At 36.7% G+C, this 27,921-nt stretch overlaps 1 protein-coding gene across 1 annotated transcript in view; it reads left to right on the top strand.

Annotated features, from left to right (window-relative positions):
• Positions 1–24,632, top strand: part of AHI1 (Abelson helper integration site 1) — an 84,332-nt gene extending 59,700 nt beyond the window's left edge. The window contains exons 21-25 of the mRNA XM_041470131.1: positions 5,344–5,409; positions 7,704–7,866; positions 9,301–9,401; positions 19,765–19,844; positions 23,455–24,632. Of these exons, the coding sequence (XP_041326065.1) occupies positions 5,344–5,409; positions 7,704–7,866; positions 9,301–9,401; positions 19,765–19,844; positions 23,455–23,692 (648 nt within the window). The 3' untranslated portion in view covers positions 23,693–24,632. The remainder of the gene's footprint in view (positions 1–5,343; positions 5,410–7,703; positions 7,867–9,300; positions 9,402–19,764; positions 19,845–23,454) is intronic.
• Positions 24,633–27,921: the final 3,289 nt, after the last annotated feature.

Raw genomic sequence — 27,921 nt, 5'->3', positions numbered from 1 at the left:
TATAAAATGTCACTATTCACAAGTTCTCATTGTAGAGAGGTGTTTTTTATCCTGTCTTTATTCAAAAAAGAGGTGTCTTCAAACCAATTGTCTACATGGTCAAATTAGCTTATGCTGTGACCAGCTGGTACTGAGATCAGATATCTGCAAATCAAAAGCTTTATATTTTTTCATTACTTAATTTTTGTTGTGTACAAATAAATAAATAAGATCATGCTCATGTGTTTGGTTTTTTTTTACTAAAAAAACAGGCGTTGATGAGTAGCTAAGAGAAAAAGACATAACTTGGAATGAAATTCTCATTGCAGCACCATGTTCTCATTGTTTACTCATACTTCATCTTTTTGTAACAAGATAAATCACAGCTATCCTCTGTTTGCTTAATTGCTTATCTCTTAAATATTGATTGTAAGCTTCTCCTAATTATATTTGTTATTTCATTTATTTCTGCTTTCCTGATCACAATAATAAAAATCCAACAGAATCTGTAAATGCTATTAATTGCAACTATACATTTGATAAACCTGTATTAAGCACAAAATGTGTGGAGAAACTCTTGAAGAAAGAAGCAGTGGTGCTTCTGAATACTGAGTGCATTTGTGTCTCCATGAAGCTTGGCCTGTTCTACTGGAGATGTTAATTCTTCTGCTCTCTTGGAAAGAATGGCATGGTTTAATATTCTGTTGTAATTGCACTAATTTTAATTTTGAGAGAAATGTAATAAATGGACATAAATTAACTTGGGTCATTTATGTCTGTTTTACAATTTCAGTTTGGGGTTTTGGTTTTATTGTTTCGGGATTTTTGGACATACCTTTTTTAACAGAATCTGTTAAGACTGTTGTGGCAAGCTTGTAAGATACATAGGATTCACCAAGAAATGTTGAAAGCATGGTTTTACACTGGCATTGTGTTGAGTTGCTAAATGATTCCTGTTTTCATGTTTTCAAATTTTTAGCCATCAATATGTAATTTTTTAGGAAAAAATATATATTGTTCAACCAGTACTGTAGTGTTCTCCACCACAGCAAGCTTGATAAACATTTGCAGGACCAACTGTTTTGTGAAATGCTAGGTAGCAGGTAATTTAAAATAGTGTTTTTTTTGTTTTTTTTTTTTTGAGAGGGCTAAATTAATGTTTTGAGTACATTTTTTACTTCTCCTATTATAAACACATTAATATATATAAGTGCAGGTTAACCGAGTAATTAATATCAAAAACTAGCATTTTTAGAAAAGGGAAAATAGTTGAAGAGGTTTTGAGTATTTAACATGTTTTTGAATTGGTCTTTTTCTCTTATTTTCTCTCCTTTTTTTGTAATCTTTGTAGGTTTTACTGCAGGAACTGTGTTTGCATTTCTGATTTCTGTTTGCACATTGCAGGTTTCAATAAAGTGCAGTTTTGGTCCTTTCTTCCTCTAGGCAAATTATAGATTCCCGTGCTTATTAAATATTGAAGGGCTGTAATCAAATCAGGATTGTAGTCATCTGAAGCCTAAGGAAGTAACTTTACAGTGTCTGCAGACACATTAATTATGACTGAAAAAGAGTTTATCATTCTTGCCAATTGATACTTTTAGCATAATTTAGCTATTAATACTAGTGTTTGTATTTCTGTTTCCCATAGACTAAATATGTAGTTAGCTGTCCTGAGCTAGGACCAGAGAATAAGAACAAAATACAGAAGTGCTGACAATATCCAGCTGTTTTCTTCTAAGTCTTATCTTACATAGTATTTAATTTAAAACCTTACTTAGTAAAGAGTAAAGAGAATTGCATAGTGTTCTTAGGTGAGGAGACAATTAAGTAAATCTCTAACCTTTAGGTTATTAAGGAAAAAGACAATGGAGCAACAGTAAAATATCAGATTTATTCTGTAGAATTTTTTAATGTTTTGCATATTAACTTTTAAGTCAACCAAGAGTTTTCAGTCAGGCTCTAGAAGTTAATTTCTTATTCTTTCTCCTCAAAAAAAAAAAAAAAAAACAAAAAAAAACCCAAAAAAACCCAAAAAACAACTAATCAACAAACCACCAAAAACCAAAAGCAGCAACAAAAGAAATCCGCTAAAGGAAACAGCCTCAGAACGTTGGCTGTTACACACCGAGGCTCAGATTTACTGGACGCACAAGAGAAGCTGTAACACACATTCCTTGTGTCTTTTCTGGAGTGTTTGCTTGAGTAATATTCCCAGTTTCTCTTACACTGTGTCGGCAGGTATGGAGGGGTGGAGTGGAGGGAAGCAGTGCCACTGAGAAACATCCAGGAAATAGATGTTTGTCCTTCATGTCCCTGAGTCTGTCACTGATGGGAAAAGGAGGCATGACTTTGGCCATGTGTGCATACTGGGTTCACCCTGGTATGTGTAGGGTCTGCCTAAAATTAGTCTTAGAAAAGCTTATTTTCCATGTGTTGCTATTAAGAGTTAATTAGAAGTGGGGTTTAGTCTGTATGTTTATTCTGTTACAATTAAGAATATGTTTATGTATAAGGAATACGCATATGAAACTGTATGATTTTTTTTTCTTTAAATTTTGTTATTGTGATAATTGAAGTATATTGGTTCAGTAGTAGAAATTAAATCCTGACATTTTTACAGAAAAAGCAGCAATAAGATATCACTTGTTCTTTCTCAGTGCCCCTTCTCCTAAGGGAATGAGCACTAATGCCCAAATCCGTTTGCATGCCACTATACATCTGCATCAAAAAACCAAAACCTCCATGTGAGCAATCACTGAAACGGATCCACTAAAAAGAAGCCATAAACATTTTAATTAGGGCCATTATCAGGAATCTATAAAACTTGGTACGACAATGTGTCAGGTTACTCTCACATGCAATGGTCTCTTTTGTATTGGCATCTTGAAACATTTTTGTTTGGTTTTGAGTTGGAAATGTCAAGGGTATCTAAGTGGTTTAGTCATGGATAACCAGTGTGATACCCCATGGTTTAGAACTCTGTGTCAACTGATGGATGTATTTATCTTCCTCTGAGGATGCTCCTTAATGCTGAAAGCTCCTAACAGCTTTGTTCAACCACAATCAGTGTGACATAGCACACTTTTTCAGAAAGCATTTTGTTTCTGTTTCTCACAGATGGTCTGCCTCCCAAAAAGACCAACTCCTCAGGACAAAACTATAGCCCCACATCTGTTCCAATGCAAGAAAAGGATTAGCTAGTTTCCATCCTGCATGAAAAAAAGGAGACATTAATATTGTATTAAGAATAATGCATTCATACCATTCAGTATGTTGCTTTTTTCAAAATCCTGAAAATATGCCTTAATCTTGTGACACAGCATTTAAAAAATGATATTTCTAAGCTGAAAGGCTACTAGTTTTTGTTGAATGTTTCTTGTGGTGTAACTGGTACTTGGCATTATTTGAGGAATGGCTTGGCACTACTCGAGGGATGGCAGGGCACAGCAAAGGCAGCCTTGCTGTGTGTGTGCTAGGCAGCTATGGCAATTGCCCCTGACAGCTGGAGGTGGAGGTGTGTGCGGCCCATGACGTACTCAGAGCACCTCTTCAAGAGGCACCCCTTTGGATTGTTGTTGCCTTAAAAGTTTAGGGCAGTGTCTGAGAACATTCAGCATAGTCTCGGGGTGACTCATAGATGTTAGCTTGTTATTTCCACACAGCTTGCTCTCTTCAAGCTGTTCTCCAGTGTTTGAGAGCCACATAAATACTTTATTAAAAAATGAGAGAGTCAGATTGAGACACAATAATGGGGCAATATGAGTACCTGAACTAGATACCTAAATAATACTGCTAATAATTCTGATGAATCATTTTTGAGCAACAGGAGGCACTCCCATCCCACAGGCTAAGCACATTGCCTGCACAGTTCTCTTAACCTTGAGAATGGAAAAATGAGAATTAGCTGAAACCTCCACAGCAGTGCTGACTACCAATAGACCACTGAACAAGCAGTGTACTCTGAACTGCAGCTCCACCAGTCTTTGTTCAAAATTTGTTTATCAAATCAAGCAGTTACACTACTTTTTTTTTTTTTTTTTTTTTTTTTTTTTTTTTTTTTCCTTCTGTGCATGTACATAATTATTCAGAACTCTTTAGGTGGTAGGCTTAGATGTTCTGGTAGATTATAAGAACTGAGTGCAACTGTTTGCTTTTGTACTGAGTTCATCTGTAACTGCTGTGTGTTTCTGTAACTACTGTGGCAGTACCAAAACAATCTGGAGACTGGATGGAGTGCAGGATAGTCAGTGATTTCTTTCCCATATGGGATAAGCCCAGCTAAATTATGTAAACCACACAGAGGGCAAGAATGCCTGTTCCCAAGAATGGCATTTATTCTGCTGAGGGTTTGCAAGGATTTTCTCTGTAATTTGTAGTGATGTTCCTTGGACCACCATAATAAAAAAAATTAAAAAACACAAACACTGAAAATAAAAAGAACAATACCTTTTAGATATATTTTTTAAAAGCAGAAGAGAAAGAAGTTCATGCATAAGATATATAAAGGAGTGGCTGTAAAATATGAAAGAGATTAAGTATGTTGGATTAAAATTTTCAGATTTAACTTGTTATAATGCAGTATATCTGTTAGAGGTGGAAATATTTACTTCACAAAGCACACATTTAACACTCTAAAATATTTTAATTGATGTATGGCAGTGTAGATCCTTTGCACACAAAATCGAGGGGAAATTGGTTTCCCCTTTGTGAAGATAGACCATTGAATAAAAATTAAATAACACCACCAAAGGACTTCCAGCTCTTCCTTTTTTCCCCCTAGTGTGTTGTTCCTCTGCTAATTTTCATGATTTTTCTATTCTAAATCTTCTTTTAGCTTAAGCATTTGAATATTTTACAGAAGTCAATTTTTTTTAAGGTACAGGCTTATCCTGATTATTGCAATGTATACCTGCTATTCTTTTGAATTCATTGAAAGTCTGAAGAGCAAGTGGTGAGGACAGAACGATTAAAATTAAAGTACTCATTATTAAGACCAACCTAAAATTCTCCATTACATGGAAGTGACATTTTTGCATATTGGTTCAGAGGTAAAGTACACTGCAACAACTTCTTAAATATCTGCTGCAGTGTTTGCAATGCAAACAAGCTTGGACTGCACAGTCTTCAGTCCAGTGGTGTCTTTAGTGCAGTGTGCATACTTGAAAAATTTAATATATTTTTATAAACATCTACCAGCCAATAGCCAATATTACTCAGTGTTGCTTAACATCATTTCTGCTTTTTCTTTTTTGAAAAAAGCATTTTGTTGCAGATAATTTTTACTGTCATACAGGAGAAATGAAAATGCAATCATAGTTTAGCAAAGTGCTTTATATTAAAATGTATAACAACTTATTCTTCTAGAATGATGACAGCCTGACTGCACTAGGAGTGGGAGGAGGAAACAGTTGTCCACCCGGGCAAGAGACAGTAAGTGTTATGTAATTTTTTGCAATATCTTTTGTACCTGTTATATTATATCTGCTTTTGAAAGCATGCCTTTTTTTTTTTAGCATGGTCCCAAGGACATTTTTTTTCTACTGTAGATTTTGTAATTCTTACAAAGATGTTCATAACTGTATAACTACATTACTTCTGGGTTTACATCAATCTTGAAAAACAATATTGTAAAATTTTGTTGAATATAGATTTTTTTATTTTTTGCTTGGACATTGACCCAAATAGAACTTGACAAATTTTTAAATTTTACACCAGAAGAAAGTCCACTACTTTAGGTGTAATTGTGAGCTGTTTACATTCTTCTTTGGTTCTGAGGTGCATTTCTTATATCCTGTTATGGTCATTTTTCTGATCATATGTTGACAGAGAATATAATGACAATTTCCATATTTTATTTAAATTGCCAGGCTTACTAAACCAGTTGTATTACAGGACACATTGGTATATTAATTTCTTATTTCTGAGAGACAGTGGCACTTGCTTGATTGGTTTGAACTGTTTGTGGCAGTTTCCACGTGACTGAATTTTTATATTTTTTTTTTAAATACAACATTTGCACCAGAACTATCTTGCAAAAGACCCTGCAAAAAAAAAGTAGTTCATGCTCTGCCTTTCATTGTTTTTTATGCTGCCAAGTAATTGTTGTTGCATTCCTATATTCCTTTTTGGGTTTTGGCTTTTTTTACCTTAAGTGACCTCATGGTTTTCATGAGATTGTCACTTAACTGAAGTGGGCACTGTTAGAGCACCTCTTACTGGACATGGTCATGGTGCTCATTAGTGTGGTTTAGTTTGGTTCTGTTCTATAGTTCATATTTCTGTACTGCCAACATCACCTGTAATTACTGTTAGCTTTCCTGATGCAGGGAGGAGAGTTATGATAAAACGCATTTAATGGTTTAGTTTCTTTATGTAACTTCAGGTCTACTGAATGCATATTTAGGTAAATTTCCAGTCTACTGAAAACTATGCTGATACTAATTCTTTGGTGCTGACCAGCTCACAAATTGCCACATAAAATTTACAATGGTAGAATCACTTCCATCTTTGCCCATTCATAACTGATTTAATCTGTTTAATTGGTGACATGGAATTATGGAAATACAAGTGACATTGGCTATCTTTCTACACACGCAACTCGCAGGTGATCTTGCTTGAAGCAGAAATACAAATATAAAAAGCACTGTGGAATTCAGCAGTCTTAAAATTTAAATGCATGTATGAGTAATAAAAAATAAGGTGTTTTCCTATCCATATCACCATAACTTTGCTGTCTCCTTCGATCCCATTACCCCTCCTATTGCTCCTAATGATCCCTGTTTCTGACCTCTACTTACAATTTAGTAGAGGAATATGAGGTGAAGATTGTAGGTAGGGAAGCAGCATTCTGTGTGTAAAATAGGTCATAATTGTGCTCTTCACTTATGATGAGGGAAGTGAGCAATTCCGTTATTCTTTCAGTTCATTTGTTTTCCTTTCATGCTTCTCTGCTCAGAGTTCACTAGGACAGATTTTTGTTCATAGGGCATAGGAAAAAAATAAGAAATTGTACTTGATATTTTCATATTCAGGGTAGAAAGCAGGCTTCTAGTAGTTTATTATATGTAGTATCCATGGTCCTGATGACTATTAGTACTTTTTTTCATAAAAGTATATCTGTGCTGAATTTCACTGTCAAATAGATTTATTCTGTGAAATGGAAAATAAATATATTTTTGCAGATATTATGAAATTGTATATCCAAATGCTTATTGCTAAACAAAACAAATGAAAACTAGAAAAGAAAAAAGAAAAAACAGAGTGATCAAAGCAAAACTTTGCAATGTCTTTTTGTATTAAATTTTTCCTTGGATAAAGCTGTCATACTGTTGAAGTATTTATTCAAACACATATGCTTCATGAGCACACATAGAATGGGATCTGAAGGTGGTGTAACAATTCTGAGAAAGTGACTGTATGAAGTTTTTTTTTTCCCTTTTGCTTCACAAGCAAATTGCTTATAAAACTAACAGCTGCTGTTTTGAAGCTAATCTTAGTGAATTGAATGTTCTTAACCATTTCTGCAATCCCACAGTCCTTTATCTTGCCTCTCCTGCTGCTTTCCCACCACCCCTGATCCCATTAGCAAAACTTGAGGCAGCCTCAGCTTTTACCAAAGTGCAGCTTTGGTTTCAGCTGCTTTTCTGCAAGAGGAAGTGAATGTTGCGCTTTTTTCTCTGTGGCATGGTTGTGATAAAGCTGTGGTGTTCTTATCTCTCTTTTAGGTAGTGGCTCTTTATGACTACACAGCGCATCGATCAGATGAGCTAACCATCCATCGCAGTGACATTATCCAAGTGTTATACAAAGATAATGATAACTGGTGGTTTGGCAGCCTAGCAAATGGACAGCAAGGCTATTTTCCAGCTAATTATGTGGCTGGTGAAAGTAAGTTTACTGCTGTCTTCCTGGTATACCGGTGTGGGTTTAACTGATGCTCCAAGATTTTACCATGTTGTTCTGCTTATTGTTCTGAAGATAGGAATTTATGTAGTACACACGTGGCATAATGATGACTTATTGTGGTGCAAAAATTGTATTAAGTTAGCTTACCATTGCACTTTCAGCTTATGGAACAAGTCAGTTTATTACTGACTTAATTATCTGTCAGCTGGATTGATCCCTTGTCTCCTCTAACACAGAGCCACCTAATTCAAGCCCCAGCTTGGCAATATTTTAGGACACATCAGAGCATTTCGCAAACATCTTGGGGTTTTTTCTTAGGCAATTTCCATTAAATCTAGCTTTTGTACAAACTTAATTTTCCCCCTGCTCTAATGGAGAATGTTCAGTTCCCAAATATCTGGATTTCAGTGTGAAGTTTTAAAGGAACAATAATGGTTAAATTTCACATCTGAGCATTGAAGTTGCTACCAAACATCTGAGCATTGAAGTTGCTACCAGGTCCTTTTCATCAAAACTGTTTGTTTAAACTGATACAGACAAACATAGATGAATTTGAACAAATAATATAGGAAGCATCCTATTTAGTCCACTGCTGTAAGTATGCTCAGTATACTGATGTAAACATTCAGCTTATGGACACAGCATGTGGTTGCACACTACAAGAAATTAATTTGCCTTCCTAAACTATCAAAGTATCAGTTATTACTGGTATTTAGAAATCTTCTAACCCAGCATTTCTCAAGATGTTTTCCCCCATTTTTTAGTTCCTCCCTATGTCTTTAAAGTGAAATCTAGTATTTAAGCCTCTTTCCTAAAATACACTTGCACATAGCACTGTGGTCACTTGATGGGGTCAAATAAAGTTAGATTTACTATGCCCTTCCCTATTGTCCTCTCCTTGTGCATCCTGTGCATTTTGCCCTGCCTTTCCTCCTTGTAAGATAGCCCAAAGAGAAGTCTGAATGAAGAGTCTTCAGTGAGGGCCTTAAAAAAATGTTCTGAAAAACAAAGACAAAACCTAAACAAAGTTTTTGAAGCAGTTGTCCAATTGTGAAAAAAAACTTCTGGTAAATAATTGCTATTGCAGTTGATAATCACCTTATTGAATCAAAAGAAATATGTAAGATATGTTTGTTAAGTATCCACTGCTTCCTAACAGTGTAGACTTCGTTCTTAGGTAAATGTTTGAATGCTTTCATACAGTAACCAATATATAAATCACATTTAAATCTAAACTTGCTAGTATAAATAAAGGTTTATGGGAGAAATTTTCATAAATTCTCATACAACATTTGCCTTCAAACATTTTTCACCTGTTTTCGTTCACATCCTGGTTTTGGCTAGATTGTAACGTCATGGTGGTTCACAAATTCTTTCATAGCTCTAATAATGGCGAATTATGGTTCCTCTTTTCAGAAGAGTATGAAGAACAACCTTCAGGATTAATACCAGATTCTACTCCTCTCCTACCAGAAGGATCAACAGAAGCAGAGGAAGGTTTTCTGACACTAGATAAGGTAATAATTTGAGAAGGAAGGATTCTGTAAGTAGAGATAGGTTGCCTTTTGTATGCCACATGGACTGTATTAATTTTTGATCTTTTATGTAAAAAATTCTTACGTGTAGATCTCATTCCAGGCAAGCAGGTATATTTTCAGTAGAAGTTTAATATTTATGTTATGTTGAATCAGCTGTTTCATTATGTGGCAATTAAATAGCCTGCTTACTTTCATCATTCTAATGCGTGGCAAATCTCCCATTGACTCCAAGTTTACAGAAGTTATGTGTGTGTAAGCATTCCTCTTTCTGTGATTTTTTGTTAGTCAGAATATACAGAAGAAAAAGAGGACCCGGTTCTTAGTCCAGGAAAAAAAGTAGACATTTGATTTTTATGGACTGGGGTTTTTTCTCCTGAATTTTAGAGATTCCACTATATGCAAAGCAGGCCAATTGACTCTCAGTTCTTGAGGAGATGAGAAATTTTGCATGATTATGTTTCCCTTCTGTGAAATAAGACTGACAGTTGTCTTAAAACATGGGATATCATCTAGGAAATAAAGTAATTAAAAATTAGTTAAACAACTGTTAGAATTGAAGAAATTTTTATTTCAAAATATTTGTATCCTTAATAAGTGTACTTTCCAAAACTGTTAATTTTCATTTACTGAAATGGTACTAACACAACTACTTTAAAAGTGTTGTTCAGATTTCTTTCGATTATTTGACTTTTCCATGTACTTTATTAAAATTGAATCTAATATTTTGTATCTGATTTGCAAGACTCTAAGCATATTCTGTGTTGCTTAGTTACAACTTTTGGGGACTTCTCAAATGATTCATCTAATCTTTGCTCCATAGTGTATACAATCATAGAATTATTTAGGCTGGAAAAGACATTGCAGTGTTCAAGGTTAAAACACTCAAGACTATTTCCGTTGACCTTTTTTGTGCAGCTTCTGTTTTTTGTAAGTGAATATAGAGGTAGCATTTAATAAATTATTGAGCACAGATCACTCACTTGGCAGTCTTGTTGAAGCTGGCTGCTATAAATCAAATTGCTAAGTGTTTTGTTTCTAACTATACTTGAAAAATGGAATTTATCACTACAGTGAGTAGTAGTAATTAATCTGAAGTATCCTTTACCTCTTTGTAGCTGAGAAATTCCTAGGCAAATCATTGTCCAGAAAATACAGGGGTGCTCTAGTTCTAGATACTTCTGTAAAGGCAGATTGGAATAAATGCAAGAAAAAATTTATTACTGATGATTTCTTTAATTTATTGTCTGCATGGCTAGAGGCAAGGTGGGTATCCCAGAGGATGTTTTTGGAATCACCCACTTTCATTCATACCTGGATTAGAAGAGAGAGAAGCACTGTTATACCTATTTCTATTAGGCTTGGTCTTTGTTATCCACATTTTTTTCTGTTTTAATCTGGTAGGAATTTAGTCAATTTACTGTATCACAATTCTTTTATGTACACCAACTACTTTTATGTACACCAACTACATAACTTACTAACATTTGCAACGCATATTTGTTATTCACCTTTGTGAGAAGCAACATTTGATTAGTTTCAATTGCTTAGAATTTCTCAAGTGTCTATGGCTGACATACTTTTCTAACACTAGTTTTTTTATTATTGGTAGTACTTGTTTTAGTAACACTGAGTTTTAATATTATTTATTTAAAATGCTCTTAAATTGAATTCTGCTTGTAACTTGAGTTAAATTGACTACATATTTAATAATTAGTTGGAATTTTGTAGTAGTCTACATAGTCTACAAGAAAGACATAACGAATCAAATGTTCGGTATCAGTCCACAACAAGCAAATACACTGCTTTTCATCTTGCACAGCAGCCAAGGGTAGTACAAAATCATACAGATTCTAGAGGGAAATTGTGAAACAAGTCCTGGAAAAAATTATATAAGGGGATATACCTATGAGATTAAACTAGCAAAGAATGAGCACTGGAGAGAGCATACAAAGTAGAACCTGGTGTGAAGTCTGTGCACTCCTCTTTCTTTTACTTTGCTTTCCTTCTGCTGTTAAACAAGGTCAGGGAGCATTAAGCTGGAATGGATCACATCTACTATTGGTAGAAGGAAATTTTTGTTTATGCCATGCTTAGTTATCCTGGTGAACTCAACTACTACAAGACACTCTTAAATGTGTGTGCTTAGGGATTAATTGCTTTAATAACATGTTTTAGGCTGAGGTAATGACTGAAATTTCAAAAGCATTGGAATGAGTGGGAAACATGGTTTGGTGGATTTTTTAAAATTTTGAGTCACATCAGCACTGTATAAGCCATCAAGAAGATAGTGAGCTGAACCAAATGATGAATCAAATCTCTGTAAGACTTATGATGCCTTGAAGTGTAATAGGTTTACAAAAGCTGCAGATTTCTGCAAAGAAGAAACAACTAGTCATTCAGCTGTTTGCCAGAATGAATGAAAGTTGTGCAGGGCTTTGGCTTTAGGCATACCAGAGACTTCTGAGACAAAACTGCTAAGATGATCACTGAGGGGGCTCATCGGTTATGGCAGTTCCTGTCTTGCAGCAGTGACACAGCAACTTTTCTTCCTATTCCTTTCACTTTTTTTCAGTATAAGACCTGATGAAGGGAAATGCCAATTTCCTTTATATGGGAGATAAGAAAAACTTAGTAAAACCCTGTGTTTTGTTGGGTTTGGTTTTGGGTTTTTTTTTTTTGCTTGGTAGAAAAGCTTTTATTTTTTTAATCCAAAAATATTTGTTGAGTAATTAGGTTGTTGCTTAAGTTGTTGACACAAGCTGGAAAATATAAATTAATATTTTAGTTGTGTGGTTTTTGGACACAAGAATGTTTTCCCAAATACTTAGCTATACCTAGGTCTGCTATATCTATTGTTCTTTCTGGGTTTTTTTGAGGATTACTCAAATGTTAAGCACTGTTAAGACTGCAAAACAGTTACTGTGAAAGTCATCCTAGCAATTACATGTGAGATTTTGGTACTGTTCAAGACTAAATAAGGCACTTAAAATGTTGACTATGAATATGGTTTTAATTACTGAGAATACCAGATAGTCTAATTAAGAATATTTTTCCAACTGCAGATATTACACATGCATATCTAGCTAATCGTCAGAGCCTTATGAGTGAATAAAGTGGAATTATTAACATTAGAAGAGGGTGTAATACTTAAGATCCAATATTAAGCTTTGCAAATAATTTCTAGAAAAGCTTTAGTTCAAAGAACTTTCTTTCAAAATACTTTCTACCATCAGTTTTGCATTCATAACAATTTTATGCAAACCTTGTTTTCCTGCCTTAGGAGTTACTTAACTCCTGAGCCACAAAATTAGGTCATAATCATCTTTAATTACAACATGCATGTAAACTGCCAATTGAAATTTCATGGAATGAAGTTCTCGTTGCACTGATGAAGAACTCCGAGAAATAGAGGTGGACTTATCATCTGGCTGCTCCAGTTAATGTGTTGTTTTCAGGTTCCTTAAGATGAAGGTGGAAAGGACAGGAATTCCTGGACAGTTAGGGTTCTATTAGAAACCATAGTGTGGGTTTTGCAAAATTTTGGGCAATCAGAAACATTTCAAAGTTGATAGAGTGTCTTTTTTCTTTTTTTTTTTTTTTTTTTTTTTTTTCCCAGAAATTTTCTGCTGGCTATAAGATCTTGTAAACATAGTTCAATGGCCTGCCACTCACTACATGAAATACATGTAACTGGATTCTGAATATTAAATATGCAATGCCATGTTACATGAGAATAGTAGGAAGTAATAATAGACAAAACATTAAATTTAAAACTTGTATTAAAAGTGTAAGAAAGTATTCTTTCTGGTATATTTATCTTTGGAAAACGATGTCAAGATGTAAATAGGAAAAAAAAAGAAAAGGCTTACTGGCAAGAACCACATTACTATTGCACAATTTGAATAATTTACCCAAAGGTCATCAAAACTTGATTCCATGTATATTTAAACAAAGTTAGGGATTATCACTGTTCACATAAATAATTCATGGTCTCACTCTTCTTCCGCTAGAGGAGGTTCTTGTCAGACTTTGTGAATTCTTAGCCCAGTGTGTCTGAAACTAACCTGCCAAACAATTGATGCTTTTCCCCTGGGCTTGGGCTGTCTACATGTGGGTGATTTTGTGGGCTTAAAATTTATTTATTGAATCTAAAAATTTAAAAAGCATGGAAAGCTTGTTCCATGTTTCAAAAATAATAGCTAGAAATTTTTCTATTCATTTCATCATGCACTTTTATTTTATAGTTTGTACTGTTTCTGTTTTCTCCATTAATGTTACCTTTCTTCAGGTTACTGAGGAACACTTCAGAGACTGATAATCTTTTAGGAAGAGGAGGGGGAAATAGAAAGATGTGATTATGATAATGAGGGAAATACTAAGGAATTAATACAATGAAATTCTTGCAGTGAATAGATCTGAAGACTTTTGACACATCATGAAGTCTGTTCATTTTCAAGGTTCAGGGAAATAGCAGAAAAAAAGTGATTTTCAATTGAATTAGAATGTATTGAAGTGAAGTTCATAATTCTGGGCTTCATTCCTAGCTAATATGATTGCAGATCTCTCTTTCTGAAGGTATTGACATCTGGGCTGAAAGAAACGATGCTTTTCTAGAATCAATCTGCAAAGCCACTGTCTAGTCTTCCACATATATTGTTTAATAGCATTATAAAATAGATATTTCTTTATAAATCCTACTTTTGAAGTAGTAATTACTTTGATTATTGTTTAAGAAATTCATCTGAAGGAAATGTTACTGTGGCATCACCTATGAGGAATGGGTAATTTTTTTTAGTCTTTACCCAATATTAACATATTTTAGCTTTTGAGTTCTTCAGTTTCCTATTTCTTGGTACTCTGTTTTTCCTTTAAAATGCAGTTTGTACTGTTTGAGATAGAATCATAGAATTTGAAGGGGTTGGAAAGGACATTAAGGATCATCTAGTCCCAACCCCCTCTGTCACGGGCAGGGACACCTCCCACTAGACCAAGTTGCTCAAGGCTTTATCTGACCTGGCTTTGAACACTCACAGGGTTGGGGCATCCACAGCTTTCTTGGGCAACCTGTTTCAGTGTTTCTCCACCCTCACAGTAAAGAATTTCCTCCTAATATGTAACCTAAATTTCCCCTCTCTCAATGTATACCAGTTATTCCTTGTCCTGTCATTACAGGCTGTTGTGGGAATGGTACTCCCCAGTTCAGTGCCCCCACTGAGCTTCTGCCAATCCACGCGGCGCTCTCTTGCTCCTGCTTCCTCCCACTTTCCACTGTGCCGGGATGAAGTTGAGAATTGGAGGCACAAAAGGTGAAGATCATGAGTTGTGATAAGAACAATTTACTGTAAACAGCAATGAGATAAGAAAATGAACAGTAACATCAGCAATGTTAGTAACGAAAGTTTACAAAAGAGAGAGTGATCCACATCCAAAGATGCTCTCTGTGGAGCCTGCTACAATAAATTAGTGCCAGATGGCTTCTCCCCACCAAGTGTTGGACTGGAAGGAACACCCTTCTCTAAGACAGTCCTTTTTCCCCTACCCCTGGCAGTGATGTGAGGTTCTATCACACCTGGGTCCTGGCTGCACCCCTCCCAGCTACTGCACAAAATTTAACCCTGCCCTGGCTGAAATCAGGACAAAGAAAAAGAAGTCCCTCTTCAGCTTCTCTGTAGGCTGCCTTCAGATACTGAAAGGTTATGAGGTCTCCACACAACCTTCTCTTTTCCAGGCTGAACAACCCAAATTTTCTCAGTCTGTCTTCATAGGGATGGTGCTCCAGTCCTCTAAACAACTTCATGACCCTCCTCTGGACTTGCTCCAACAGTTCCATGTCCAGAACTGGGCACAGTATTTCAGCACTTCAGGTGGGATCTCACAAGAGCAGGGTAGAGGGGCCAAATCTCCTCCTATGACCTGCTGACCACGCTCCTTTGGATACAGCCCAGGATTTATTTGGCCTTCTGGGTTGTGAGCGCACATGGCTGGCTCATGTTGAGTTTGTCATCAGCCATCACCCCCAAATCCTTCTCCACAAGGCTGCACTGAGTCACTTCTCTGCCCAGTATGTAGGTGTGTCTGGGATTGCCACAACCCAGGTATAGGGCTTTGTACTTTGCTTTGTAGAGCTTCGTGAGGTTTGCAAAGACCAAGCTCTCAAGCTTCTCAAGGTCCCTCTGGACGGCATCACTTCCCTCCAGCTGCATGTGCAAGTTGAATTACTCTCTCTTAAGCATGTGTGGTGCTACTTGATTTCTAAGCTGGTAGCTATGTGTTCTGTCTCAAGAAATATTTACACCTGTGTCTATAGTATTGCTGGAGTCATTGAAGGATAAGGTATGTGGTTTATAAGCAAATTAATACCTGTTGGAGGAAAAAAGAGAAGGGGAAACTTCATGCATAGATGTTTACTGTAGGTGATCAGTCTGCTTAAAGACAGGAAGAATCAGGCTGAGCCACTGAGTTGGTCAAGCAGAACCAAAAATGCTGATAGGTGACACATATTATCTCAGGAGCAAGCTGACTTCTCCGTTCTCCATTTTTCTCCTTGGGTGCTCTTAGCCTCTTTTTGGAGAGAATTGAACTTTTTTATGCAAATGTTAATGCAAAGCTGTGATTCCATGTAAATTCCCAGAGGCCAAATCATTGGGACTGAAAACAGGTGTTCTAAGCCATACTGCTTCAATCTGAAGTACCTTGTCTCCACTCTTCCTCCTCCTCTTTTTGTTATCCCTCAAAAACTCATGTAGTGGGTTTGATTTCTGAGATGCAGGTGATTTCTGATGATTTTCTGGTGTTAAGCCATGACTACAATTTTCACCCAACAGATTTTTCCTTTTATGCAAAAGAGAGAAATTCATGCCAATGTCTCTCTTCTATACAGAGCCATGGTTCTTCTAGAGTCTCACATTTAAGTTAATACTGTTAGATATAAGGGCCAGAATATGATCAGTCTGATTTACATAGGCTTGTTCTTTAAAAACACTAAAGAAGGGAAAAAGCAATTGTAAGTTAACTGCGTTTTACATAGGAAGGTCATGGCAAAAGAAATAAATGTAATTCTGCTAGCAAAGGTCTCTGCCAGTTGTCATTTAATGGGGAAATGTGTGGACGGGTGCAGAATAGCAGGGAAGAAAATGATGAGTGAGGCGTGGTGTCACATTTCTCCTGAGTTTGACTTGTTAGAACAGTTTTGACAGCAGGCATTGGCATAGCTTTGGGTAGTTAAATACGTGGCTGTGAATCTTTTATCCGTGGACTGCATAATAGAAAACAAGATACAGGGTTAGTGCTGAGTGTAGTGTCCTAAAGGCGAGCATGAAAAGGCACAGAGACATGTTCATTCTTGCCATCTGTGATCCAATGAGTTTTAATTAGATGAAGTTCTGTAGAAACAGCTTCTATGGGAGAGTTCCTCTGTAGGCTGTAGAGCAAACTCATTTACTGTCATGGCTTGAATCATCTGAATAGATTTCCTGCACCACTCTATTCTGTCCATCTACCTCCTAGTCTGCCACAGAATCTGCAGACCAGTCTTAGGGACAACACTGCACAACCTAGAGGAAAGCACCACCAAAAATATAGGTTAGGGATCAGACTATGTCTTTAGTATTTCCTTTAGATGCCCTCTGCTTCAGGTTCTTTTAGAAAGTGTGTTCTGAAATACCTGATTACTCCCACAAGTTGCAGAGGAAGGGTTTAGTGCTTGATTTACTGCTGTGGATTCTATAGCAGGGATCAGGAACTTGATATGCATTCATGTATTTTGCCTTTATTTATATTGCTTTGGTTGCTTCTTATGTGGCAGCAAGAGAGAATGTTAAGTATGAAATGAAAGAGTTGTGAGGCAAGCAAGCCCTTTAGAAAAGGAAAATATGTACTTTACTACAATTTTCACTTCTATGATAATAAAGCAAAAAAAGCCTTTAGAAAAGCCAAGCTTCTACAGTTGACATGAATTAATGTTCTCTTCTTCTGGTGGGCTATATCTCTCAAAAAGGGGAGAATTAGAACATGGCAACATAATTGAACACCATTACTGGCCCTGTACAGATGAGCTCATTTTTGGTACTGTGTTCAGTATTTGTTCCTGTGAACAGAACAATATTCAGAAGTGTCTGAAATATTAGGGTGTTTTTCTTTAAAGCTAACAGTGCCCCAGTAATGCTGTATTAATAATACCATCTGGAGGAGTGTCACGGCTCGCACCATGCCTGTTCCAGCACCAGCATGTTAGCACAGAGGCAGTGAGGATAGTGCAGAGCTGTTTAGAACTTCCTGGGAGATCTATCCATGCATAACAAGTGGTTGAGAGGTTTAGAAATGGACAAAGATGAGATCAACAGCCTCCTCAACTCCTCCATATTCCAGCCTTCCCTGGCTTGCTCCTGTCCTTAGTGAGTTCCCAGTGTGTATTACCACACCTCTTTGCCGAAGATCTCTCCTCAACTCCTCCATATTCCAGCCTTCCCTGGCTTGCTCCTGACATGTCCTTAGTGAGTTCCCAGTCTGTATTACCACACCTCCTTTGCCGAAGATCTGCATGTTTTCCCAGCCTCCACTTCTTCCTCCTGATGCTTCATCCCGTTGTTTCACCAGCTCCTGCACTGCCTCCTTGTATCTGCTGCTGATCCCCTTGTTTCTTCAGTGCTGCTACTTCTTACATCACCAGGATGGGAAAAGAAGGTCAAGGAGTAGGCTGAGAGGGACACAAAGGTGTGTGGGACAGGCAAAAGGAGGTAGTGGCAGCGAGATCTGATTCACAAAGATTTAGTATCTAGTTCTCCTTTGTTAAATGCTTGAAAGTTTGTAGGAATGAAGTAAAAAAGCTGTCATGAACAGTACTGTGGAGTGTTGGGAGTCTGCCTCCACAGACCTAGGAATTCTTGTGAATTGCCATGTGAGATGAACAGCTATTCAAATGTCTGCAATTGTGTGCTCTTCTTTCCTCGGTACTCATACTAAAAGGCTGTGCTTTAATATATGAAAGGCTGTGTGATGAATTATTTTTAAAACGCATAAGAATTTTCAGTTAAGCAGCTTAAGTTAGTGGATACTTCAAGCTTCTAACTGTAAAACAAGGATAATTTTCTGTGTTTAGGTGTCAGAAAGTATTAAAAATCTTAGTGTATTTTTTATAAGAGGTCAGTCTTCTGTAGCAGCACTTCAGGGAATTCTACAGTTCTTTGGAATGGTTCGTATTTGATTATAGTATTAGTATAGTGAGAAGCTTCTGTAATATTTGCTCAAAAACGTGGGTAAAATGGTTCAACATCATTCACACAGGATTTTCTAAAAAATATTTTGTTTTCATTGCGAACAGAATGAATTAATGGCAAGGAACCACAAGGTTATAAATGCTGAAGGAAGTATTAATTACTTGGAGTCATTCCCTTTACAACACTCCCTTGTATTTTTCATATCAGTGGTATTATATTTCCTTCTTTTGTGTTTACTTTTACCATTGACTTAGTCTCAAGTTTATTACTGTATTAACAAGGATTTTGTGTGTGAAGTAGATGATTTTTCTTCCTAGCCCTGCCAATGCTACATTATTGTATTCTAATAGGCTGACTTTTGTCTAAACTAATCCAGCAATCTGTGTTTTTACAGCAGACTAATTCTAATGACTAATGTTTGAACATGGTTGTGTGCAGTGTAAATGTATGAATTCCGTAAGTCAATGGGAGCTTGATCCTGTTTATTCTAAGTCAGCAGAAAAATAATATTAAACTAATAAAATAACCTATCCCTGAAGATTCAGGAAGGGCATTCACATTTCCTTTCATTAAGTTTGATACCTGTTAGAATTAGGTTTATTGTAGAGGGAGCAAGCTGTACAGAGACCCTCTAATTACCTTGGAAGTGAGAGAAATCTACTTTTCCAGATTTGGGGAATCTTTTTAGCCCTGAGCTACAAAGTAACCTGGAGTGATTTGCACTGCTTTTGAATGAAACTTGCAGGATTAAAAAAGACAGGTTTTTCTTGTGAAAACTATGCAATAAGAAGGCATTATAGCATTCTGCTTTTTTACTTGCAGAAGCACAAATAATTCTTTTAAAACAATGTGTGTTTTAAGCTGGCTTCAAGCAGATTCATAACCTCTTGTTTCTACACATGCCTGAAAACTGTCTTTTATTTGCAAGCAGCCCTTTTTTTATAGCAGGGCACTGTTTCCTTGTTTGTAACCACATAGGAGTTAACATTTTATGGCTGATAGACATTCTTTTTCAAACGAGGTATATTCTCTCCTTATTCAGGAAGCTGGTGGGTTTTCTATGCACATGTGTTGGCCCCGTTGTCTGTTGTCTTTTTACCTTCCTGCTTTTATTGTCTCTTTTACAGATGTCACCAGCTACCAGTAAGTCAGGGGACCTGAAATTTATCTCCAAACATGACACAGATAGAGACTCACCCGCAACAGAGTAAGCAAGAAATGCTTAAAACAATTTGCAGTTTTATTCCTACAACTGTTTGAAAACTGAGAAATGTTGGAAGGGTTGATTTTTTTTTCAAGCAAAACAAGAAATTAGCTTTAGGGTGATCAGTGGGAGAGTGCTTCACACCCAAAATGTGAAGGAAATAACATATGTATATGAACTTCCTAACAAATATGAAGTTCATATACATATGCACATCCCCAGAAGAGCAAGGACTATAACATACATTGCAGTCAAAACTCAGGGATATGTGGTTGCTCACTGGCATCCCTTAGCTTTGTATTAGGATTTATTGCTGCAGACTAAAAGCTATTTTTGCACCTTCTAAAAGTTAATTAATGTAAATTCCAAAAGGTTTTCACATTCTAAAAAAGATGCCAGCAGGACCTTTGATGATGACACTTGCATTTCTTAAAAATTGTTGCTCTTTGTTGCATGAAAGCTGTAAGCAGATAAGATCTCAGCATTTTGAACATGAGCTTCCACAATATCTTAGCTTTTGCAACCATTTTTGCTTCAAAAATTGATATCTGAAAATACTTCCCATGTTTCCAGTGGTATCTGTCACCTAAGCCAAGTTATTTCACTGACCATTTTCCAGTCTGGTTCCCTCCTCATATAAATCATCTACATTGTGCTGTAAATGCAGATACACACCTCATTTGAACCTGCCTTTTCAGGTATGTATGTGCATTTACAGCATAATGAAGATTATTTAGATTATGTAGGTTATAAGTAGATACAAAAATCTGAATTTTGTATCTCCAGCTGTACCTAGATTTGAAAGTATGTTGTAAGTGGACAGTTTAACCCTCAAGCACGATGAAGAGTGGTTTGTAGAACTACACATTAACAGAATTCAGTGTTGAATTTTGGACACAGCTATTCTAGTAGTATATACATTAAGGAAGGAAATGCCTTGAAAGCACAGTTACTGTGGCGGTTGACACAGTCTGTTAGAAGTCAGTATCAAAAATTTGGGATAACTCAACTCCATTGGTAAGACTTCAGGAGACAATTATTTTTGACCTTTCCAGGGCATCCACTGAAAAATGTGGGACCACAGATATAAAATGTGGAATCGCAAATGATTTAAGAAAATTCAAGAATTTTGAGTCATACCAAATACAAATTTTAATTTTAATTGAAACTAGGACTATCCTGAGAAGATATCACACTGAAGGAATATAGCCCAAAAATTATTTCAGTTACATTTCAAAAACGTGAGAGAAGACATCTATGTGCTTGAATCACTGGAATGTGCTCCCTCATCCTGAGCCGTAGACAGCAGGAACATCATGGAGATTCCAGTCTGAAATCATGCATGACATAGCACTTCACAGCAGTGACCATGTGGACCAGGTTTTTTTCAGAAAAGACTACAAGCTGTTGCCTTATTTTGAAGCTAGAAAAGAATCCTCTGACACTGCTGATGCCACTAGTGTGAAAAACTGTCAATATTTCTGTTTTATTATATCAGATAATAAAACAGCTCAGAAACAGGGCTGCCTGTTTTTCAAGAAAACTCTCACTTTACTCTTACCAAAACCATGACTTGTCAGGACTCTAGTTTTCTTGCTCACTTCAGTCAATGTGTCTTGAAATGTCCTTAAAAATTTACATATATGCAAGTGTTGCCATCCTAACTGGGAAAGGTTTGTATTTCAGCATCTAACAGCAATATCAACTTGACTTGAGATCCAGTCAATCTGTACTTAAATAGTTGCTCCACCTAAAACATGCAGTTATTTTCCTGTTTTCTGTGAAAATGCACTTAATATTCATGTCACATTGACGTATATGATATGAAATTTATTTACTGCATTACTCCTAAGAATCAAGTGGTTGTCAAGTACACACTTTCAGTATGGAGAAGTGAAACTTTAATACCTGCACAACTTGCTAAGCCAAATGAATGATTACTCATTTGCTTATTAGAACAGTATTGTTCACTACAGCCACAATACCTGCTGTGAAACAACATGAATGGCAAGTCCCTATGAAATGTCTATTTTTTGAGAATTTCTGGGTGAAAAATATGCTTTTGCAATAGGAACACAAATTCTATACAAGATGGCAGTGTATTTTTATCTTAGCCAAGCAGTTGATATGTATTCTGCAATACACTCTAGAAGAAATAGAGAAATTATGCTAAGTGATTTGCATCTAAGTTTTGATACATCATCACGTCGGATGTTCAAATAATAAAAAGATGAAAACTGCTTCTCAAAATTAGAGTAGCTTTAATTCGAAGCAGCATAGTAACCTTACCCTTTGAATAGTAATGATTAGCTGCTACTTGTCAGCACAGCCAGTATGTCCTGAGGTGTGTTCCCGTTGTATGGTTTCCTTGAGCTGCACTAGGTAGTGCTCTGCATGAATTTACACGAGACCCAGCTGAACGCTGGGTTTGGTGCATTGGTACTTACAACACTGAGTAATTATGATCTTTTACCTAGTTTCCTCATGTAGCAGTACTCCTCAAATTGTTCTAGGAATCCTAACAGAGAGGTTCTTAGACTCTCAGACTTTTTCCTTGGGATGTTTCAGTACTAGAGCTGCAGCAATCCACATATTCATAGGGTATACAATTTAGCTTTCAAAACAGTTCCAACTACAGGCAGATATTCATCAGTTCATTAGCAAGGCTTATGTGTAAACATTTTCATCTGTAAAGACTGATTACATTAGGACAGTATCATCAACAGTGCAGCACCTGTAACACCATTTTTGTGGAAAAGACATGCATTACATTCTTCAGTCTTGATTCATCCCTTTGCTTATGTGTTTCAGCAGCATTAAACAGTTCAGGTCATAAACCAAGACCTTTTTGTGCTAGGCACCATACAAATTTTGAACAAAGACAGTACCTTCCTTTGAAAGGTTAGAGTCAAAGTATTGTTAAGTATTTATAGTTAAATAAAGTTACAACTTCTGCCAAGAGTGGGGATTCATGGTAAAAGTGGTGTAACATAACACCTGCATAATCCCTGCCATCATGTGCAAGACCAGTTAGAGGCATCAACTGGAATACAGGAGCTTGACTGGTCCTTTTGGCACTGTATGAAGGCTGATAAGCAGAAATAGACATTAAAGCAATTTCTGACTCTGTCCTTGTTCAGGTATATTAAAATGGAAAAACTAATCTTAGGCACTTCGACTGTGTGTCTTATTCTTGTTGCATAAATAAACCGGGAGTCTCTCCTTAATTGTAAGTATTTTGGTGTCTGAACTTAGGAAAGTGAAAAAAGACAAGTGCAATTGCTTTTATGAGAGGAGGAGACTGTTAATTTGTATTTTTTAATTATGTTTGTTGTCTGTTGATCAAGATGAGCTGATTTTTAAGATCATGAGCAGTTATTTTCAAAGCAATGCTATGATAAAAAGTAGACAAGTGGAGTGGTCTCATATTTTGTCTTCATGGTTTTTCTGTCTTTGTTCTGCTGTGGAACAGTAGTTTTTGTAGTTGTTTCAGCATTGTGCTCAAGAGGACAGGCAGACAATTGCTCTAACACATCAGCTGTAGGTGGAAAAAGCTCTAAATTTGGGCTAACTTTGTGTTTCTTTTACTCTTTTTATATCCACCTTCCTCTAGAGGTACAAAGAAAAAGAAGAAAAGGATACAAAGGAACGAGGGAGAAAATCAGCACAACTTAATGAGCGTCGATACTCCTCTGTCATCAGTTACAACTAATGGTGTTGAAAACGAACCTGCATCCCATGGGGTGGAATTGAAGAAGAAGAAGAAAAAGGCAGCGAGAGGCTCAAACTTAAGCACAAGTGGAAGGACAAATATTGCCTTTGAACTCGAACGCCATGACGCAGAGGCATAATTTATTTCTGAATACTGGGGCCACGTTCATTACACGTGTTGAAAGCTGCAATTACGATCTCTCTTCTAGGATTAACAGCAAGCAAATAAATTAAAATACTTAAATACTTAAATATGCAAAATGGTACCAGTTGTGACTTATCAATAGTGCAAACCTGTTTTGGATGACTTTTGCCCTGGCTTCCTTGAAATCAACAGAACTTGAAGGTTGAGCTCCTCACTGGACTGGAAAAGAACTGAAACTGTCAAATACAATGTTTCCTAATTTGATATCTGATTAAACTGTCACTTAGGCATTTGTGTAGGCTGTAGATCAATCCATTGTGAGCAAAGAATCAAGTGAAAAAGTGTGCTCTAGAGCAAAACATGCCCAACCACTATGTAAGTTTTTAAAGTAGCATTTTAAAATGTGCTGTAAGTTAAATAGAAGAGTGTTCAGAATGGTAAAATACCAAAGGAGTACTGACATTAAGATATACCTGAAAACAGAAACTTTCAAAAAATATTTTCCTGACATCAAATATGTTTGGACTGTATTTTGCAGCTCTAAAGGGAGTTGTGGAGTAACTACCTATGCAACTACACTGTCTTCAGTAGGACTACTTGTTCTTATCAAAATAAATTAGTGTTGCAAATTCCAGGCAGCTGTATTTTTCGAATGAGGTGTGCTGCACATAGTAAAGATTCATTGCAGTTTTGTCAGAATTCCTGGCTGCTTTGGCAGCAGTCTTGCCAAATACACTTTCTTTTGTCTGAATGAAATATTTGATATCCAACTATGCTGTTTGTTTTACTTGTAGTCCCTATTCACTTGTGTGAGTAATATCATTACTCTATTTTTTTACTTGAATATTATTTTGTGAACTTTTATTAATGACTTCACTAATTATCTACAGCATTAAATAATTTATATTTTATATTAAACAAAACACTTTCTATCAGTTACTTTTGGTATTTTTTCTGGCTGATGATGTCCAGTTTATTTTTACTCTGCTAGGAAATTCTTTCTCCTCCCCCTCTGAAGCAATAAATAACATAAAATTAGAAAGCCCTTATTTAGTAGACAGGGCACTTGATTCCATTAAAAAAAGAAGTGAAAATAACAATGCTGGGCGCTGATGTGTGAAATGCACCCAGATGCAGAGGACTAGTTGCTGTATATTGTAATATCTTCCTTGCACATGTTTTGAAGCCAGAAAAATCTATAAACTTTTTTCTTTTGAGTAAACCACAGCAGCAAATCCTCTCTTTTCGCCCCACTGGTAGTTGTTATTTGCCAGAAGTCCTAACTTTGCTCTGCCTGGAGCGTGTGCATGGAGCCTTGCCCTAAATGGGGCTTGTGTATGTGTACTGGAAACTTAGTAATGCGTCTTTCCCCAGTCAGAGGTGGTGTAAAATTACCTCAGTCCTGGGGCTGCCTGATTCTGTCCAGGCTCCCCACCTCTTATGTCCCTGCAGTGTGTTCCAGCTCATCATCCTGTGTGACATGTGCCATTTAGAGATTTTACAATGGGGAAAAATCTCGACATCTTACATTTCTTAAAATGTCCTGGGTCACGTTTAAAACAAGGGCAGAGCGTGACATCAGGCTCCACATCAGGGAGAGCTGAGCAGTAGCCAAGATCTGGGAGCTCATTGGAAAGCATTGTAAAATGTTAATTTGCCATTGTCGACGCTGAAGACAGAAATAACACTTCAGATAAACACCACGGAGAGATGGTAGTTCTAATCAAAGGCACAGCACCTCCTTTCATGCTTGCGAACTAGGGCTCCAATTATGTTCACTGCTCTGAAGCTGAATAGAGCTGCTTTGCCACACTTTCCAAATTGAGAGGAGAGGCAGCAGTAGTGTCTTCCAAGGCACAGTTCCAAATAACAATTAAGCAGAAGGAATCAGATAAGAGCCAAACATGAAAATGCAGGAGTTGAAAATAAACTTTTCATGATGTTTTCTTGTAATTGCTATAGCTTTTGTTTTGCTTCTCTATTTTTTTTTTCTTCCCCCACATGGTTGGTTAGAGGCTTCTTTTCCTTTATACACAGTGTCACTGTGGTGCTAGTTTTCTGCATTCATTTCACAGGGAAGGAACAAAAATATCTGAAATTTAAAAAGGTTTATGATCCTTCGGTATTAAAATTAGAGCCTTCACCCTAAAATCTCTTTAAAAAATTATGAGCGTGGCACAATGGCAAAGACAGTTTTTACCTTTTGTTCAAAAATACGGTTAATGCATTCATTTTTAGAAGAACTACTTTTTGGTGTTAGTAGAGTTTTTATTCTTCTGACATTGCTGTTGGGATTTTAAATTTACAAAAAAAGGATAAAACTTTTAAACGTTTTAATGGTTTAAAATGAAGTTTTTAATTTAAAAACTTTATATAATGCTTCTTGTTTCTGTGTTAATGCAATCTACACATTTTCTAAAATCACTTTACAGTGAATATCATGTACATTTGCTGAATATTGCTTAAGTACTTAGAGGACTTAAATATCAGTGGAAGAAAAGAATTCCAGAAGGATTCAGATTGCCTACTGAAAATTTTCCTTTTTTGTTAGATGAAGCATTACAGTGTCCTGCAAAATTGCTCCCTGAGCCATGATGTATGAATTAAAATGCAGGAGTTATAAAAGTCTCTGTGAGACTTCCTTAGAGGGTGACCCGAGTTCATTGCTGGGACAAACCAGACAAAATGTTGCTTTAAAAAGTGTGAATATTAGATATTTATAGCTGCCTGGCAATAGCAGCATCGTGGGTCTTTCATTGTTCTGGTGTTTGTAGGTTTTGTGTGTGTGGTTGCCCGGTAGAGTTGCTATTATGTTTTTATGGTAGGGCAGAGATATCGAGAGCTGTGTGTAAATCAGCAACGCAGAAGAAAGTGCGTGGCCGTGTTTTTCCTGTGTTTCCCAATAGCCATCAAATTGCATTTCATTCTTTTCCTTAAAATAATTTGAGGAACAGACATCATAAAACATAATATTTGTAGCATCACTTAATTCAGAAGGCAGTAGGGGATGGATCACAGTCAAACAAGGGCTAATGAGAACACAGAGGAACATGACAACCGAAAGTCTCTGTTGACTAGTGAACTAAATCTGCCGGCTGGACGCAATTGTCTGCCAGAGAATTGAATGTCAGGATCATTTAGGGTTAACAATGGCCCATTACAAGCAAAAGCAGACAGCTATGAAAAATAGCCGGCATGGTAGTCATTCTGCAGGGACCGTGGATGCAAACTTGGTAATGAGGCACTTCATTCACTACATCCTTCTGCTCTAATTACTCAGGTGAATAGGAAATACTTCGTTGAAGGCGGGAACAGACTAGAGCAAAAACACTTGTTTGGTAAACACAAAGAGTGACGGGGTTTTTTAATGATCCTTTTCCAGCACGTATGAAATTAGTATGTATGCAGCGCAACCTATTTTATGGATGTGGAATTGGGAGGGGATAGAAATATTTTCTGACTAGTGGAGGGAGGCCAGGAAAATTCATGTAAAGATTGGTACTCCAGGTTTTTTCCCTTAGCATTCTGTCCAGTGCCCATACAGAATACTGCAAACAAATTCATTTACTTTAAGTACACCTGCACTTGTAAAAATGTACTGTGTTAGTTCAGTCAAGGGGGTTTATTGCTTGGAGTTTAGCGTACCTGCTTTAGGAACAAAACTGCTGCATGTAGGGAAGAGAAACAAGGGGAGGTCTGAGAGAGGGAAATAAGCAACTTGAGAAGAAAGCTGCTGCTTGGGGGAGACTTGCAAAAATGTGGCAATTAGAAATTGGAACTTAAGAAGAAGGAACAGAAGATAGCGTGTAGGTATGTTATAGCAGAGCTTTGGTTCCTTCAGTCATGTTTTTTAGACTTTAGAAATTCAGATATTTAACCACTTCACTTTTTAAAACATTTGTTCTGTGCCATTTACAGAAACTTTTGGGATGAACTCTCAGGACCCATGAGCAACATTCTGTGTCTCTCCAGTAACTCAGCTCTGTGGTGTTCTAACTCTGAGCTACAGCCTGCGGAGTTCCATGTAGTCTGACTTGCAGAGCTGTTAGGAGGGATGAGGCTTTCATTCCCTGATTTCTGGTACAGGTTTTCAGGAGGCACCACAGTTGTGATAGGCACCACTGCCTTGATTCAGTCCTCTCCAGCCTCTTCATCTGGTGCAAAACAGCTGCAGCAGAGATTGGAACTTCAAGAATCAAGCTGCTCTTTCAAACATTTAATGTC

Source organism: Pyrgilauda ruficollis, unplaced genomic scaffold, assembly GCF_017590135.1.
Source record: "Pyrgilauda ruficollis isolate IOZ18807 unplaced genomic scaffold, ASM1759013v1 scaffold24, whole genome shotgun sequence".
NCBI classification, from domain to species: domain Eukaryota; kingdom Metazoa; phylum Chordata; class Aves; order Passeriformes; family Passeridae; genus Pyrgilauda; species Pyrgilauda ruficollis.
The sequence above is the reverse complement of the archived record's forward strand: the minus strand, read 5'-3'. Positions and strand labels throughout refer to the sequence as shown.